Source organism: Guillardia theta (genome assembly GCF_000315625.1).
Source record: "Guillardia theta CCMP2712 unplaced genomic scaffold GUITHscaffold_65, whole genome shotgun sequence".
NCBI lineage: Eukaryota > Cryptophyceae > Pyrenomonadales > Geminigeraceae > Guillardia > Guillardia theta.
The window spans coordinates 275,187-291,751 of record NW_005434609.1 but is presented as its reverse complement, the minus strand read 5'-3'; the positions used below and the strand labels follow the sequence as shown (position 1 = coordinate 291,751).

Here is a 16,565-nt window from a genome sequence, read left to right as displayed (position 1 = left end):
CCCTCCCTCCCTCCTCCCTCCCCCCCCCCCCCCTCCCCTCCTCCTCCTCTCCCTCTGCTCCCTATGTGCCTTCCTTTGGTTCTTCTGCTTTCAAAACACTTACCGCAGACATTTGTGGCGAAGCAGCACGAGCGTCAGGGACCATTGGTCAGACACTGCGGAACTCGTTACACCATGGCGGGTCAATGCACAGAAACGAACGTGCCTGAATTCCGAAGGAAGGAGAGGGAAGATCTGAAGAAGCCAGAGCAGGAGGAGCGGCTGATATCTTGCTGAGGAGGCAGTCGGACGTTTCTTCTCTTCTTCGGGTTGAGGAGGAGGGAACTGGCAGACATGCATCGTCAAAGAACATGGCGCAACTTTACCAGCTCAAGCTGCTGCCTCCCCTCACCTCCTGTCGTCTGTGAAGCTCTCAGACCGGAGAGCTTCTGCCTCCTGCTCCCCCTGCATCCCCTCGACTTCCTCTGCTTGCGACGGCTCGCACTCTAGCGCAGATGTCGCCTCCTCCCTCGCTGGAGCGTCAGGTACGCTCATCGGTCATGACAGCATGGGATGCATCTGAGATAGGAGGAGTAAGAGCAGAAGAGGCTGGGGGTGTTAGCAGGAGCTGCCAGGGGGAGCTCTGGGGGGAGCTGCAGGAGCGGGGGCGGGGAGCGAGGGGGTGGGGTATAGAAGCAGTACGGTGGAGGGGTCGTAGGGGGAAGGCGCAGGAAAGAGTTTGTGGGCCGGGGGATTCGGAAATGCGGAGAAGGGAAGGTAGCAGAGAAGCTGGTGTGGAGGAGGAGGCGGGGATGGCAAGCAAGTCCAACACTGAGGTCATCTTTGCTTGTACTTGAAAAAATCTGCGATGTATACCTGAATTTCTAAATCTCTATCTTTTTCCTCGATCCCATCCTCATCCTCACACCGCCGATGGCTTTCAGGGTTCCCGGTGTATCAGTTAGCTGGCAACTAGGATGGTGAAATACTTCACAAGGCAAGTTATGCAAGCTTCAACACCACAAGCTCGTACATGACACTGTGAGGATCCGGCTCGTGATTATTGGGGGGAACATGTTTCAATACCATGGAACGATCCAGGATCTCAGTCTAGCAAGAATACATTCTTGCTTCAAGGTGAGAACTTCTGTAACTGTGGTATAGTTGTGTCTTTTCCAGTGTGTCTGTGTGGCTCAGATTCAGAGCCTCGGAGACAGACAGACAGACTGACTGACTGACTGACTGACTGACTGACTGACTGACTGACTGACTGACTGACTGACTGACTGACTGACTGACTGACTGGGTCTCAGAGAATGACAAAATACTGAAATGGTTTTCACTTCGAATGGAAGCAACTGCTATACAACATCAGTGAAATGCAAAGAATGCTTTGCAACAGGCTGCCAATACAACGGCAGCAGAGAGGTTGTACTCAGTGCAATCCTCCTCCCCTGTGCCATCAGGAAAGTTCTCTCGAAGTGAGATTCAAATGATCTGTGCAAGCGACCAAACAAGTAGAGCAAAAGTTATTCGAAATATACAGAGAGCTATCGCCAGCTGGGATCCCCAGGTTGAGCAGGAGCTCCAACGGGTTGACATCCAATGCGACGCAGAGACGGGCATGTGGGATGGCTGGAATCATTCTCAGATTGAGAAATGAAACCAGTGCAACAAAGATGATGGCTGAATTGCACACTAAATTACTCTGCTGGCAAGGCACAGTAGAGATTCAAACCACGGCAAGCAGTCTGAACCTTCAAGTGCCAGCGCCCCGGGCAACGCAGGCAGGATCATGCCGTTAGCAAGGCAAGATCCCAAACGGCGGGAGCGAGAGCCGCTGAGTAGTAACTGTGTGTGGAAGGAATAATTGAGCGGGGGAGACGCGAGTTCCGTGGCTCGGATCGGGAGACAGACGGGCCCGGGAACCGGCTTAGGCTGGGCCCCCCGGTGACTCCCCCCGGGGCCGGCCGGCCCCCGGCTGACTCTGTACGGTCAGCCAGAGAGGGCCGGGGCCGCGGTCCGATCCGTCCGCCGCCCACCCCCGGCGGACGACGGTACTGTCCGGCGCCTCGGCGCCTAGTGACTGAGGCTCAACTTTGGAACTTCTGAAGTCACGGTTTTACCAGTAGTACCGGTGCCACTCAGTGGCAGCCTCCGTCGCACGCCGCGGGTGGACTCGCTCAGCTGCGTGTGCCGCTGTGCCCGGGTCCGACTCCGACGGCCCGCCGCTGCCGCCACTTCACTGAGTCGCCTTTTACTGAAAGTCGCCAGTTGGCCCGCCCGGGTGTAGACAGGTTATGAGTCACACAAACTGATTTTCCTTGTCTCTGGTACTACCGTCAGTAATGTTGGACTCATAAACGTTCCTTAGAAGGTAGGGTGGTCTGAAGACCGGTACTTTTATCTTTTTCCGGGTAGGTACTCAAGTTTCTTACACCGTCAAAGCAGTGGTGGGGTGGTTGGCCAGGTGTTTTACAGCGCAAGGTGAAGGGATAGTTGGCACATGTGAAAGGGGGTGGGGTGATTGAAAATAGGGGTAGTGAAAGACAAACACAGTCAGAATGGGGGTAGTTGTGAGACAAATGAAGTAATTGTAGGGTAGGGTGTAAATTCGAACCTGCAAATTGGGGAGAAGGTGGGTAGTAAGATGAGAGTTTGGTGGTGATGACATGAAGTGACCTAGAGAAGGGGGTACATAACCCGGTATAATTGTTTGTGCACCTGGTATAATTTGAGGGGTAGGGTACTTCCACAATCGCATGTCGGAGGGTGGGTGGGTACATAGGTGAAAAGGTCTCATTAGAGGATTTAGGGGTGGATCATAATAAGATGAGGGTGGGGGTGAAGAAAAGTGGGGTAGTTGCCTTCTTCGATCATTTAAACAGTGGGGTACCAATATCAGTGACATGAAGTAGAGGGGTGGGTTAGAATTCTTTCAAAAGTAGCGGGTACACATGTAGATTGAATTTGAGAGTCGAGGAGGTAGGGGTATATACGGCCAGAATTGAATCGAAGTAGGTAGGGTCCTGTTGTTAGGATTGATGGGGTAGTCAAAATTTGCAAACTCCGAAGTGGGGTACTTGGAGGATGTAACGGGGTGGGGGTAGTTGATCCGCAGCAACCATGCTGGTTGTCAGGAGCAAGGTGAGCTCGTTACGTATGGTTGGCGATGGTGAGGAAGCGAGGAGATAGAAGGCGGGAGCAAATAGATGTTCAGGATAGGACGAGATCCTACGGGACAGGACGGGAAACTAGTACCGAGTGGCAGGCTTATGTTCGAAAATATTGGTCTTCGTACAGTGAGCGAGGAGTCAGAGTGAAGAGAGGAAATGAGTCGCAAGAGAATGCATTATCAGATGGCATCAAATGTCTTGAGCGCTCAGGGAAGTCGTGCTGACATGATCTGTTTTTCAAGATGCTTGGCTTTGCTACCAACACGTTCAGGACTGCAAGAACCGTGGGCATTCGATTTGCTTCTACTTCTAACCTCAAGAAGACTCTGATTTATGATGAACACATCAAGCTGGGAGGGCAGATGGTCTATTACATTATCAGATGGCATACCGAACACGCTGAAAGAAATTCTAGGTTGACTTCGCCGACTGGGCCATGCCTGTGCAGTACAAGGACCATCCCAAGGCAGACAGCATTATCAACTCAGTCAAACATGTAGATCCTCGTCAATGACGCTGCTATCACACCCTGACAGAAACCCTAGGTTCGTACCAAGACAGGACTGTTCGATGTTTCGCACATGTGCAGGTGACCTCTCATGATGAGCTCCCTGCCTTCGTTGATATGCAGCGAACAGTCTCCGCTGGCGTGGAAAGGATGCGATCGCCTTTTTGGAGAGCGTGACGGTAGGATCCTGATCCTTTCAGTTACCTTCGGTTATGAAGATTGATCTGAGCTGATGCTTCATACAGGTTGCTGACATTGAGAATCTTGCCATGGGCAAGGGAACCCTCTCTGTGATCCCAAACGAAAACGTATCCACTACACGTTGCCTTTATTCCGTTCTTGTGATCTCTATCCTCCTGGACTCGATTTTCCTTTCCCGGCCCTTCTTTCTGTCTGCCTCCTTCCGCTCTCTTCTCCTCTCCTTGAATCTGAGGGATCTTGTAACTTTCCCCTGACCTGCAGGGAGGAATCATCGATGACACCATGATCACCAAGACATCGGACGAGAAGGGCGATCACATCTACCAGGTGGATTACTATGTCGACCTCGACGAGTAGTCAGGTGATCTTGTGCCCAGGTCATCAATGCTGGATGCGCCGTGAAGGATCTGGAATTCTTCAAGCAGAAACTCGGTTCATCTACAAACTCATGCTTGCTGTCGTCTTGACTTGTGATACAGGGAAGTTCGGCGGAGACGTATCGATGGAGGTCCAGTGGGAGGACAGAGGACTTTACGCCCTGCAAGGACCAGAGGCTGTCAAGGTAAGAGGATGTGGTGATGGGTGGAGCCATGCAAAGATAGAAGAAGAGAGTCTGAGGCAACAAGAACGATGAAGTGGAGGTTTACACGGTCTTTGTGAGCTGATTGGAAATCATCGTCATAGGTCATGCAGAGGCTCATTCCTGTTTACGACTTCAAGTACATGAACTTCGGCGATGCTCAGAACATGGTGATGGACGTAAGTTCCCTGTCCCTTGTTTCATCACAACCCGGAAAAAGTTGACACTGTCCTTCAAGGGTATGCAAATCTTTGTTGCCAGATGCGGATACACTGGAGAAGACGGCTTCGAGATTTTCGTGAGCTAGTCTCCCCGATGGTCACCACCTCTTCATTGACCTGGCAATACGCATGCAGGTTCCAGGGGAAAACGCTGTGAAGCTGTGGCGAAAACTCATCGATCAGCCTGAAGTGCATCCAGCTGGTGACAATTTGTAAGCCGACAGCTTGAGTCTGACGACGTTTCTTCACAGGGTTGGGAGCTCGTGACACGCTGAGTGAGTCTTCTCCTTCACCCACCCTGGGTCTGGTCACTTAACCCCTTGTAGGACTGGAGGCTGGCCTCTGCCTGTACGGGCATGATATTGATGACACCACTACCCCAACCATGGCAGGTGAGACTCGTTGCCACGTTTGCCCCTCTCCTCCACTCAGCTGCTGCGCCAGGATTGTCGTGGACTGTAGGGAAGGGGCGTCGTGAGCCTGGGGCCCGTCCCTTCACAGGCTCGGATACTATCCTCAAGCAGGCAGGACCCCTCCTTTTGACCGTCAGAAAACCTCTGTCGTGACACATTTGCGCAGGTGGCAGAGGGTCCCAAGTCTGTACCCAAGGTGCTGCCGTCCTCTCCTCGTAGCCTCGTAAACCTTTTCTTAACTTCGTTGCAGATGCGCGTCGGCATCATGTCTACTGGGGCTCCTGCAAGAGAGGGGGCAGAGATCTCCCTCCCATCGGGGGAAGTTGTTGGCAAGGTGTAGAGGACGATTAGGCAGAGTGTGCTTCCACTCACTCCCTCTTTCTAGGTCACCTCAGGTGCAGTCTCGCCCATCTTGAAGCAGAACATCGCCATGGTAAGCTTGTTACGAAGACTGGCCGCCTCCAGCGCAATCTCCATCCTGACATCAAGGCAGGGATACATCAACAGACCACACAACAAGACGGGGACCGAGGTGGCTATCCCTTCTTCGCTCCTTCATGCTTCTTCTAGATGTTCCCAAGGATCTTGCCTTCACTGAATTTCCTTGCAGGTCGTTGTTACAGTGCGCGGCAAGTCCAACCCTGGAACTGTGGTCAAGATGCCCTTCGTTCCTACCCAGTACTACAAGGCACCTTAAAAGGTGCTGAGCCTTGTCGCCGCAAGCGATGTGGTTTAGTAAAACTTTGATGAACTTCAACTTGCCAGCATCATGACACCTGCTATCGGTGAAAACTTTGCGAGGACCGTACCTTGCCGTTCATTCTCACTGTCTGGAGCCCCATCACGGTCCCGGCGAGCTCGACCCCCGGCCGTGTTCGTCCGCGGTCGAACCGGGCTGCCAGTGCGCCGGGCCCCTGGCAGCTGAGCAGCCCGGCCACTGACTCCGGCGCGGGTCCGGGCCTTGCACAGGCTGCAGTTTGACATTCCGCCGTTGCGTGATGTAACGGGTTCGCTATTTCCGGCGGTTCATGGTGGAGACCTTGGGCGACGAGCCCGGAGGGTCAACGGAGGGAGGGGGAGGGGGAGGGGGAGGCAGGACGACGACCTTCACAGTCTATGACGTCAGGGTAAGCGACTTCCATGTGTTGCTCGTGACCCTCCTGTGCTCCTTCCTCTTGTTTGTTTTTCTTCTGACCTGCCCGCGGATCAAGTGTCAAAGAATCGTTGTACGATGATGCTGCATGGCCGCTCCGATGCTCATGACGCGTCCCAACATGCCATGCATGCCTGATGCCATTTTTCCTGCAGCACAAGGACGGCCGAGCCGGAACTCGAGGGAAGCTCCTGATGTTCACCGGGTGTATGACGTTACTGGCAGCGGTAGTACTGCTAGCCTCAGGCCACAGATCCAGAGAGCAGGTCAGTGGCGCAGGGACTCGTATATCCTTCCTTGTTGTTATCTCGCGAGTAGATTTTGCTGACTTTGACATACTCAGCCGTCCTTGCTCGCCAGCAAGCGCAGTGCGTTGCCCGAGAAAGGCACCATCGGCGCCCATCTCGCGCAAGCTCAGAAGCAGGTCCGAGCGCTCAAGGAGAAAACGCCTACAATGGCAAAGAGAGATCTATGGAAACGTTTGAGTCAAGATATGAAGTCGCCGCACGCCGTTGCACTATCTACTATCAAATCTCATCACTCGATCCTTGCAGCTACCAAGCGGATGGGACTTAAGTTCCCCAAGTCCCAACAGATCCTGGACGACATTCCTCCTGAATATCTGAGTGTCAATCAGACCAACGAAACTTTCTCTGCCGTTAGTGCTGACGACTACAATGAGGATCGGTCGAAGGAGTCTGTTTTCAGTCAGGTCGAACTGAACCACGATCGATGTTCTGTGAGTTGACAGTTGGCGTGCTATCAGGTGTTTCGCACACCTTTGACATACCATCTTGTACGCACTGTGGATCATTACTTGCCGGACACATGGGTACCAAACGCTCGCCCGGTCTCCATGAAACTTGGCTATCTCGAACCATCCTGACTTGTCTCGATAGGTGAAAGAGGAGGCTCAGAGTGGGCCTCATAAGTTCCTAGGACAGCCAGAGATCGTGTTCGATGATGACAAGGCGAGGAGCGAGGCAGGAAGCAGATCGATAGCTAACTAGGTTCTTGGTAGGATGTGGTCATCAAGACCAAGAAAGCAGCCCCACTTCCCTTGTCTGAGGTGAAAAAGTTTTCCTTCCACTCACGGCTCCTACCGCCCGTTGCGACTTTCTCTCCTCCTCTGACTCCTCCCTAACAGCGCGATCCGGACTACTACCCTGGAGGAGAGTTCAAGGTCAGCAAGGCAGTGCGTGTGGCTGACGAAAATCTGAAAGAAGGTTGGCTGCAGGATGTGACGAGGCGAGTCAACTCGACCAAGGATACACCGCTGTCCGGTCAGGTCCATGACGACGATGGTGAGCTTGGGAGTCGTGCCATGGTGGAAGGATGCTGAACAGGATGGCTGTCGCAGTGGAGGTTCAGCAAGGCCCGCCAGTGGAGATGAACTTGAGCTACGTGAGTCAGCAGACCGTTGAAAGAGTGGAGCCGCTGACGAGGGAGCAGGTGGGGGAGAGGAACTTTGAGGGGTTTGCGGACGATGTCAACGAGGAGATCCCCCAGGTCACGGTCAAGGTGCACCCTGCTGATCACACAGGGGCAGAGTTCGACGCTGGTGGCTGGCTCAACGACATGCTGAGGAAGCCCGAGGCTGTCGGGGATCCTTTAGAGAGGGACAGGTTGATCACGATCCCTCCTACGAAGGTGGTGGAGGCCAAGGAACCGGATCCCAATGTTCCCTTGGAGCTGGGTGACAGCGTGGTAGCAGCATCCGAGGCAAACGACGATCCCGCCTTGCAAGATCTTGGGATCCCGTACTCCAAGGAGGAAGTCAGCAAGCCGCAGGGTGAAGACAACTACAAGTACGGGCTGCTTGCCGACTTCCAGGATCGAGACGTCAAACTCCAGCCGATAGTCGCAGCGTCACAGGCTGTTGCAGAGAGGTGGGAAACGAAGGAGGAGGAGGCAAACGAGAGGAGTAGGGTCGAGGGCAGCAAGGTAGAGACTAAACCTGTGGAAGTAGCAGATTAAAGCCTCAGTGATCTTCAGAGTCCACTGCCAGTGGCCGGGCGTGCCATCCGTCAGCCGGCCGGGCGGCCTGAATGATAGGAAGTCCGGGCCCGGCGGGGCCTTTCTCCGAGGCTGGCCGCTGTAAAACTTGATTGCGGCCAAAAACCGGCCGCAAGTTCCCGCCGTGCCACCGCTGAAGCCTGCGGATCTTGACTCTGTGAAGCGTTGCTTTTCGCCCCGGAGTCTGCTGCCGTTGACTTCTTGCCGCTTATGACCCACCGTCGTAAAAACTCCGAGGCGGGTCAGCCAGCATCTCGGCACCTGCATGGACTTCGCAACTCCCTCGGCTTTAGGTGCAACCTACGCCGTGACAGAGGCAAAAGTTTGACCAGCCACTGCGAGAACTGATCCCATGTTCCCACTCCACGGGTTCAAGTAGTACTACGGTATTTCAATGGTATCAAGGGGGGGGGGTAGCCTAGTAGATTTCCAAATACGTTGCGGGCAGCGCCGAATAACCAGCTAGACAGTAGATATGCGTCATCCAGTTCGTCATCGGCTTTACGTTAGGTTGACAGATCCTGTAGTAAAGAAGTCTCAGCATCTGATTGCACGGGGGTGCAAATACAGTACCCTGTTTGAGCTATCAAAAGGACCCGTGCACCCAGCGACCTCTCGGAGCTAAGGAGGATATGTTGTAAAAACACAAGATTCAAAAGGAGTTCTTTTCAATTTGAACCCCGAGCTAAGAAGTTTTAGCAAAGAAGTCAAAGGAATGGATGGTTACATATGCCCTTCTTGTTCTCCCTCTGCCTGTCTCTACAGCTCCACCCGCCCACTGTTATCACCTAGAAATCCTTTTGACTCTTTGCTCCTCCTCGCCCTCACTCTTGCTCCTCCTCGCCCTGACTCTTGCTCCTCCTCGCCCTCACTCTTGCTCCTCCTCGCCCTCACTCTTGCTCCTCCTCGCCCTCACTCTTGCTCCCCCTAATCATCTTAAAGAATCAATGCGCACCCCATCCCCAACTCCTTACTCAGGCTCGGACAGATCCTCTCCCGGCTCCCCCAACGATAGCGCCTCCATCTTGGACACAGATAAAGACCTCTTTCAGAGATTGCCTGCTTGGAAGCAACGAGCGCTGGTTTGCCTGGCAAACTCCATGCGGTACATCTGCGAAGAGCGAGAGCGAAGGGGAGGAAACTTGGACGGGTCAACGATTGAATGTGCGAGGGGTTGGACTGTGTGATGAGCAGATAGCTTATGGATGGTGCTCAGTACTGTGTACGATGTAAATTAGACTTTCAATGAATGAAATCATCACAATGGTGTTCAAGCAATGCTGGCAAATAACTATAATTGAAAACCTCAAACGGGATTACGCTATTCTATTTGAAAGTTGCCATATTCTGCTGTTACTCATCAGACCCCCTCACTTCACAATTCAATATTTACACATGTCAGATCACGTCTGTTGTGTATCAGTTTCCAAGAAAACATGATATCTGTGCAGCTTTGAGAAACTCGTAGTAGTCGCAAACAATCACTTGTGCACATGTATAACGCCGGATCAAAGAATCGCACTACGTGTAGTAGTTGCATACAACATACACTAACTTACATACAGACCTCCATGCCTGGCAATTTGCATCAGAGGCTTTGCCGATTCTTGTTTCCTTGTGATCCAGCTAATGATGGCCTGTTATGACGTGCCGAGGTTGGACTACACTAAGAGGCAGTGAGTTGTTTACAACTTGAAAAGACAATGATTCAAACAATCGTTGATATCCGGAAGAGAGGTAAATAACCATGAAGTCAAAGTCATTTGGAGGTCGCATCCAAGATCGTATTCCACCACAAGAAGGTCGCATTGAAATTCATACAAAGACGTGAACAGGAAGAAGGGACCTCTGTTTTACACATCGATGAGGACACTCCTTGATATCAATATAACTTTATTCTGAATCTTTTTATCCCTCAACACCTCTAACAGTCCACACTCCTGATTGTCATACTAAGCTGACACCGGCTAGCTCACAAATGTACTTGATACCCAGGGTACACTCATAATTTCTCGACCCATGTACTCTCCTCTCCCTCTACCCCCTCAACAGAGCATCGAAGAAATTTGCCGTCCACGCTACCGCCTTCCAGCGTTTGCTCATCCGTGATGTACTTGATAGATCTAGCGATGCAGCCGAGCGCTCTTCGTTTCCAGTCTGAAAGCTGTGCAAATCTATCCTCATCGATGCCTAGGGCTCCGATATGCTCGTCCCATGAATATTGCTCAGACACAGATAAGGCATTCAGGGATAATGATCGGGGCAAAGGCGATTGTGAAGTCCTACGGGCAGATGGAACAGAGCATGGCGAAGGTCTTCTGTTTGCTGCGATGTTAGGGGAGGCAGAGGGAGAGAGGGAGAGAGGGAGGAGGGAGGAGGTTGAAAGGGATCGCTCGTTGCGGACCAGCATTGAGATTTGGTGTTGTGCTGAATCTGTTGCTCCCTTTTAAAACCCTCTTGCCAGTGGTAAAGATACTGGTCAGCATTGACTGCAAGCCACTTTAAAGCACTTCTTTTCGAATACCTGCCCGAGAGTCGCTTGTCAGCAGTTCGACTCCCGCGCAACGGCAATCTCATCATCCTGGCGTACCTCCGTATCGCACGTACCTGCGTATCTGGTAGCATCGCACCGTAGTACCTTCGTACTGATATTTAACTTAACTTTGAGTAAAGAAAGTAGGTACTGATTGTCCTCGCCGTCCTGATTTAACTTAACTTTCACTTTGAGTAAACTTTCGGAACTCGGAAACGGTAGCCCGGCTCGGTACCGGCCGGCCCATGACTCTGAGTCTGTGACTCGTATAGACTGATGCGACGGGTCACCGTGCGGCGGCACTGCACGGGCCGGTATCAGTGGCGGCGACGGGCCGCGCGGCCCGTTCACCGTGGCACGGTGCACTCAGCCGGGGCCGAGCCCGGGCCCAGGCTCGGATCCCGGCCCGGCGAGGCTGACCGGATCATGCCGGACTCGACTCGGCAGCCTGGGCGATCGGACTCGTGACTCCGAGGCTCGCTGAGTCGGTGCGCCGGGCACCTTCCGATCGTCGCGCCGGGCCCGCGGCCCCGAGTCGGGCCGCGGCCGCGCCGGGTAGCCTCCTTCGCACCCGGCAGTGCCACCGTCACCGAGTCAAGGTTTGCGGCGCAGTGCCGCGGTTCCCTGAGCCTTGTATCTCATCGGCCTCATCGGATTGTCCCCGGCGGGCCGGTCACCCCGGTCGTAATTTAACAACTTGGCAAGTTAACTTACAGTTAACGGACGGTACTAACTTGAAGCCTCCCGTGACCCGGCGTTTAACTTAAGTACACTGAGGCCCAGCGGCCCGGCTGAGCGGCCGTCACTCAGTCACTCCGTGACCGTACTGGCACCGTACGGTCATCATGATAGCTAGCTCATCGTTCTGATTCAATGATTTAACTTAACTTTGAGTACTTGAAAGGCCCGGCGTTACTAGGCTCATCCTCGCCTGGTGGGCTAGTCGGCGGGTTCCATTGCACAAGTTCAGGCTCCATCCTGGATCTCCGACAGTTGCGGACTGCAGACTGGGTCAACTTGATAAGCCGCTTAGTCTCACGGTGCTGAGAGTTTGCTGCCGCCGTTCGGCGTCACTGACCCGCGCAGATGATGATCTGACGGAACGGTTTGTAGGTGATGGTGCCTCACGGTCCGATCAGCGGCCTTGTGTGATCGAACTCCGGACTGAGCCGCCGCTGTTGGCAACCCTGCGCTTGAACTGTATGAACCATTGGACTCCTGTCAGGTACAAGCCATGTGACCAGGCTCAGCCTCGGAGGCTCAGGTTTACCCATCAGCAACTAGACTCGCGCAAGCCTCTGCCTCCTTCCGCAACTCGTCCTTCCTACATCTCCTCCTCCTCACATTCTCATCGCATTTCCCTGCAGGACAAGTGGGAGGACATGAACGAGAGGGAAACGAGGGCGAGGGAATATGAAGAAACAGACAAGGGGAGATTCGATCAAAACAACCTGGAGGGAAGAGCGAGAGGAGAAGCAGCAAGGGAAGGCTCAAAGAACCTAACTGGAGCAACAGGTCAAGCACATAGAGCGCGGGAGGCAGATGGAGAACGTGACCAGCACGTCTGAGCTGACTTTGCAAAACACACGATGACTTTGCAAAACACACGATAGACCATAAGGGAGGACCAACGTTGATTTATGTCATACATATATCAGTCTTCTCCTGTGTCTGTATTCTCGAGAGCTGTGATAAGAGCAGAGTCAATCCATAAGGATGAGGTCAAAATAAATCTCACGATTGTATTCCATGAGCTTTTCAATCAAGTCTACATGCGTCATCAACATTCTCCTGCAACCTGAAAATTTCCCAGTCACCTTGCCATCATCTCCCATGGCTCCTCCTGCCTCCCCCTGCCTCCCTCCCCTCCCCTCTTCGTCGATCCCTCTTGCCTCTCCCCTCTTCCTCCCTGCCTCATCCCCCCGGCTGCCTCTTGCGCTCTTGTTATCAAAACTCACAGTATCTATTCAATTCAAGCTCTTCGAAAGCTTTGGCCTCCTGATAGCCACAGTGAAGCAAGTCCAGGTACTTGTACCACTTGTTCCCAATGACCTAAAACACGTCAGGCACCATAACCCACAGTTGGATCAACTACCTTGCCGCAGGTGAAGCACCTCACTGGTATTATCATAGTTTATGGCTGGCGCGACAAAAGTTGCCTCCTCCTTCGCACGCGACTAGCTCCTCCTTACCTATGTACGATGGGTCTTGTGTTATCCCCTCCTGCTCTTCTACTAGCTGTGCTTCTTCCTTCTCCTGTTCCTCTCCCTCCGCCTCTTCCTCGTCCAGGACCCCTCCGCTTTCCTGCTCACGTGAAGATGCGACGTCGACCAGAAAGATGGTAGACCGCACTCTTGCAGTCACGCAGCAGTCACGACCGAGTCAAAATACTGCTTTTTAACTTAACTTTGAGTAAAAGTCACAGGTCACCCAGCAGGCCACGGAACCGGCCCTAGTCAGTGACGGCAATTTTCGGCACTCATCGAATCAGGCTTTACTCAGTAATCTGCCGTGATCCGATCGCACTGCGGCCCCCGGTGGGCTGTCAAACTTGGCGACTCGTGACGCTGCTCCGATCACCGATCAATCATAGGCTTCCTCCCCGATAGCCTCCGCGAGACTCGTCAGGTTCATCTTGAGCCGACCGACTATCGACTGGTTGTGCTTGAGCATGGGAAGTTTGACACGGGAGACCTGCGGGACGCAGTCACTCGGACAGTGAGTTGACGGCAGGAGGGAGGAGAAGCCGCTTGAGAGCGGGAGACTCGAGGCTCTACGGCGCCAACGACACGGAAGTGGGGAAACTTGAAAACAGAGTTTGGGACGGAGAGCAGGGGGGACGAGAGGACGGGAGGAGGAGGGAGACCTGAACTGCGCTCGAGTCAATCCAATCTTCCTCGTCCTCCGGCGGGTCCGATGGCAGCCTTGATATCTCTGCCTGCTGGTCCAAGTGCTTGTTGGGGTAGAGCGCGATGTCTGACCCCGTCGCCATGGCCGCCTTGAGTCGAGAATCGATGGCAGTGTGGCGAGGGTCGAGCTCGGAGATCTGAAGGACAAAGTGAATGGGGGAGGAGGAGGAGGAGGAGGAGGAGGAGGAGGAGGAGGAGATTCTCTTGGTGAAGCAATGGAAGTGACCGTGTCTTAAAGGGTCTTAGAGGTCTTAGGGAGGTCTTAGGGAGATTATAGGAGTTATTGTGAGAGGGTAGAAGAGCGATGCGCTACTAGGAGGCTAGTGACTGAAGTCCCATTCACAAGATTCTTTCCATGCTTGCCTTGCTCTCTTGCCTTCTTCCTTCTCTATTTCTCTTTCACTCGCTCGTTATTCTCTTCAGCGCTTTGCTCTCTGTTCTCACCGCTCCTCCCCCATCTCGCCTGCTCCATCCCTCCTCAACTCTCCTCGCTCGTCGATCTGATCTCACCCTGCTCCTGCCTCGCCTTCTCACCTTGGCCGTGAGGACATCGTTCTCTGCGACAAGAATGTCGCGCTGCTGTGAAACTCGCTGTATGATGGCGACAGCTTCGAGGTGTGCGCTGGTCGCTTCCTTGAACTTCTCGAACCATCGCTGGTTGTCCTTCAACAGCTGCTCGTTCTCTTTGTACACTCTCTTGACCTCGTCCGAAGGATGCTGAACCTTCTTCTCTAACTCGGCGCAGCTGCGCAGAGGTTGTAAGTTGAGATGGAGCACGACGTGAAGGAGAGTGTGGGAGGTGGTAGAGAAAGCAAGGGAGAAGAGGAAGAGGCAGCGGAGGTGGACAAAATCACTTCACCTGTCTTTCAGAGCCCTAAGCTCTGTAACGAGCTGGTTAAGCTCGTCGGAGAGCCTCTCTATCTCTCCCGGCAGGCTGGCGGTCCAGATTTCCTTCCTCTTCATCAGATCAAAGTAGGCTATCTCCTCAAACAGCGCCCTGTCCTGCTTGCTGTGGGAGGAAGAGAAGGGGTCATCCACGATGGGCGAGGAGATCGGGGCAGAGAGCTCGTCAGGGTGATTCTTGATGGTGAAAGAAGAGGAATAGATCGACTTGCGGAGGATCTTTGCCAGGTCGAGGATGGGCTGTCCAATCTTACTTTGCAGCATGCCCGCAAGCTCAAAGAGCAAATCAACGGCGACCCTGGTTACCTCCACGTGGTTCCCAGCAGAGTCGAGGAGCAGCACGTCTGCCTCCCTCAGCGCTTGCTCAGGCAAGGACTCGAAGTCAGCAGGAGGTTCATTCTCCAGTGCCCCGAGCACCCTTTGGACTTCGTCTTCCTCTTCCGCCACCATCACATCGTCGACTTGTGCCGTGCTTGATGGCCATGAGCTGCGAAAGGAAGCGATTTTCTCCTTGTTCCTCTCTGGAAATCATTTCAGACAGTGCCTAGTTCGGCAGTTGTTGGGGTGTGCCAGGCAACCACATTCATATGAGAAGAGTGGACAACAAGATCAGTTTCATTTGTTCGCACCTTTCATCTGGTCCTTTAAAGCTTGCATCCTGATCATCAAGCTAAGGATAATCCAGCATCGCAAGCAGACACACTGCCACTGCAGACCTGACTCGTGCGTGAGCTTTTGCAAGCTCGTCTACAATGAGTCGCCCAAAGCTTTTCATCTTCTCCTCCATTTGCTGAACGTCACATTGAAAACCTCTGTGATGGCATATCAGGGTCAGTTGAGCTGGACAATGAAGCAACAGACTCACAAACTCTTAGACACTTTCTTCGTCCACTTCTCCAGCTTCACAAAGCGAGGAATCGTTTGGGTCTTGCTCAACGTTAGAGATTCTTCTGCCAAGGCCAGGATGAGTCATAGAGTTGAAATCAGTAATGAAGAAAATTGTGAGTATGTGAGACATAAAGATCACGGAGGCTGAAAGGATGTCCGAGGAGAGAAAGGAGAAAAAGCAAGAGCAAAGACTTGTAGCGGCGTGCGGCAGAAACCTTTGCCGTTGATCATCCCTTCTGTGATCTTCAGACTTTCCTTGAACGCAGAGAGTTTGAGAAGACTCTGAGTGTTGCTGCCAGACAACTTGGAGAGCCTCGGAAAGTTTCGCGCGTTTGTCAACGATTCTCTCCCTAGCGATTCATCCCAGCTTCTTGTTACCCATCCGTGCCCTTTCTCCCCTCCACTAGATGATCCCAGTCAAGTCACTCATGAGAGCAGCAGCAGGATGTTGTAAGTACCTGACGCGGTCCTCTGCTTCTTGCTGGTGCTGCCATAGGTCATCTTTCGAGCCTTCGACGTCTTGACTGGCAGGACTCGGTGAGAGACCTGATGGAGTGACGATGCTCATGGAGGAGAGGGACCGAAACCTGCTGTCTGGAGGAGTCCTGCCTCGAGGATTGCCATGTATGAGATTGTGATGATGATACAAGGGGGTTCCCCCTCTTGCTCGCTGTGATCGCTGATCTGAAGCCTTTGGGATCGCTTTCCTTGGTTGCTTCTGTCGCAAGATTCGAGGCATACCAGCACATATCTTGTCTAGCTCGTCGAGAACTTCAAACATGTTCTGTGTGTGCCCCAACGCTTGATAATCATCGGTTGTTGGCTGTGCTTGCATCATGATGTGAGGTGTTGCTAGTGACTGCCCTTGTTGTAACAAACAGTTGTCAGTAACACAGTCGGACAGCCCTGCCTTGCCTCAGCTACGGCTCAGTCTCTAAGCCACGTCGTGGAAGCCGAGCCAATTGAGGTGAGTCGATCCTGTTATGGTTGACTTGGGGAGGCTTCACGCCGTCTCTGTCCAGCACCTTCCAGCATGTCTCTTCTCTCTCACTGGTGTCTACCCTTCCTCCTTCACCTCCTTCCTC

General features: G+C 53.2%; 5 protein-coding genes across 5 annotated transcripts in view; 2 read left to right on the top strand and 3 right to left on the bottom strand.

Annotated features, from left to right (window-relative positions):
* Positions 1-145, bottom strand: part of GUITHDRAFT_113238 (hypothetical protein) — a gene marked incomplete at both ends in the record, with an annotated part of 3,901 nt that extends 3,756 nt beyond the window's left edge. The window contains one exon of the mRNA XM_005827629.1: positions 104-145. Coding sequence (XP_005827686.1) covers positions 104-145 — 42 coding nt within the window. The remainder of the gene's footprint in view (positions 1-103) is intronic.
* Positions 146-3,099: 2,954 nt separating this feature from the next.
* On the top strand, positions 3,100-5,834 carry GUITHDRAFT_154060 (hypothetical protein). The gene is made up of 20 exons (XM_005827628.1): positions 3,100-3,126; positions 3,398-3,520; positions 3,571-3,651; positions 3,701-3,744; positions 3,794-3,842; positions 3,909-3,971; positions 4,126-4,191; positions 4,242-4,296; positions 4,344-4,426; positions 4,549-4,623; positions 4,683-4,742; positions 4,801-4,867; positions 4,917-4,940; positions 4,992-5,057; positions 5,110-5,189; positions 5,245-5,274; positions 5,329-5,412; positions 5,464-5,511; positions 5,572-5,610; positions 5,689-5,834. Exons 1-20 carry the CDS (start codon positions 3,106-3,108, stop codon positions 5,773-5,775), a joined length of 1,245 nt encoding a protein of 414 aa, XP_005827685.1. The 5' UTR covers positions 3,100-3,105; the 3' UTR covers positions 5,776-5,834.
* Positions 5,835-6,724: 890 nt separating this feature from the next.
* On the top strand, positions 6,725-8,208 carry GUITHDRAFT_113236 (hypothetical protein; the record flags this gene model as incomplete). Its single annotated transcript, XM_005827627.1, has 5 exons — positions 6,725-6,943; positions 6,998-7,063; positions 7,253-7,300; positions 7,379-7,535; positions 7,592-8,208. 5 exons carry the CDS (start codon positions 6,725-6,727, stop codon positions 8,206-8,208), a joined length of 1,107 nt encoding a protein of 368 aa, XP_005827684.1.
* Positions 8,209-12,483: 4,275 nt separating this feature from the next.
* GUITHDRAFT_88655 (hypothetical protein) lies at positions 12,484-12,911 on the bottom strand (the record flags this gene model as incomplete). The annotated part of the gene is made up of 3 exons (XM_005827626.1): positions 12,484-12,578; positions 12,739-12,832; positions 12,873-12,911. The coding sequence occupies 3 exons, from the start codon at positions 12,909-12,911 to the stop codon at positions 12,484-12,486; spliced, it is 228 nt and encodes a 75-aa protein (XP_005827683.1).
* Positions 12,912-13,363: 452 nt separating this feature from the next.
* GUITHDRAFT_142573 (hypothetical protein) lies at positions 13,364-16,104 on the bottom strand (the record flags this gene model as incomplete). Its single annotated transcript, XM_005827625.1, has 10 exons — positions 13,364-13,474; positions 13,647-13,826; positions 14,224-14,434; positions 14,549-15,113; positions 15,222-15,262; positions 15,309-15,404; positions 15,458-15,542; positions 15,696-15,883; positions 15,939-16,026; positions 16,068-16,104. The coding sequence occupies 10 exons, from the start codon at positions 16,102-16,104 to the stop codon at positions 13,364-13,366; spliced, it is 1,602 nt and encodes a 533-aa protein (XP_005827682.1).
* Between the last annotated feature and the right edge of the window lie 461 nt (positions 16,105-16,565).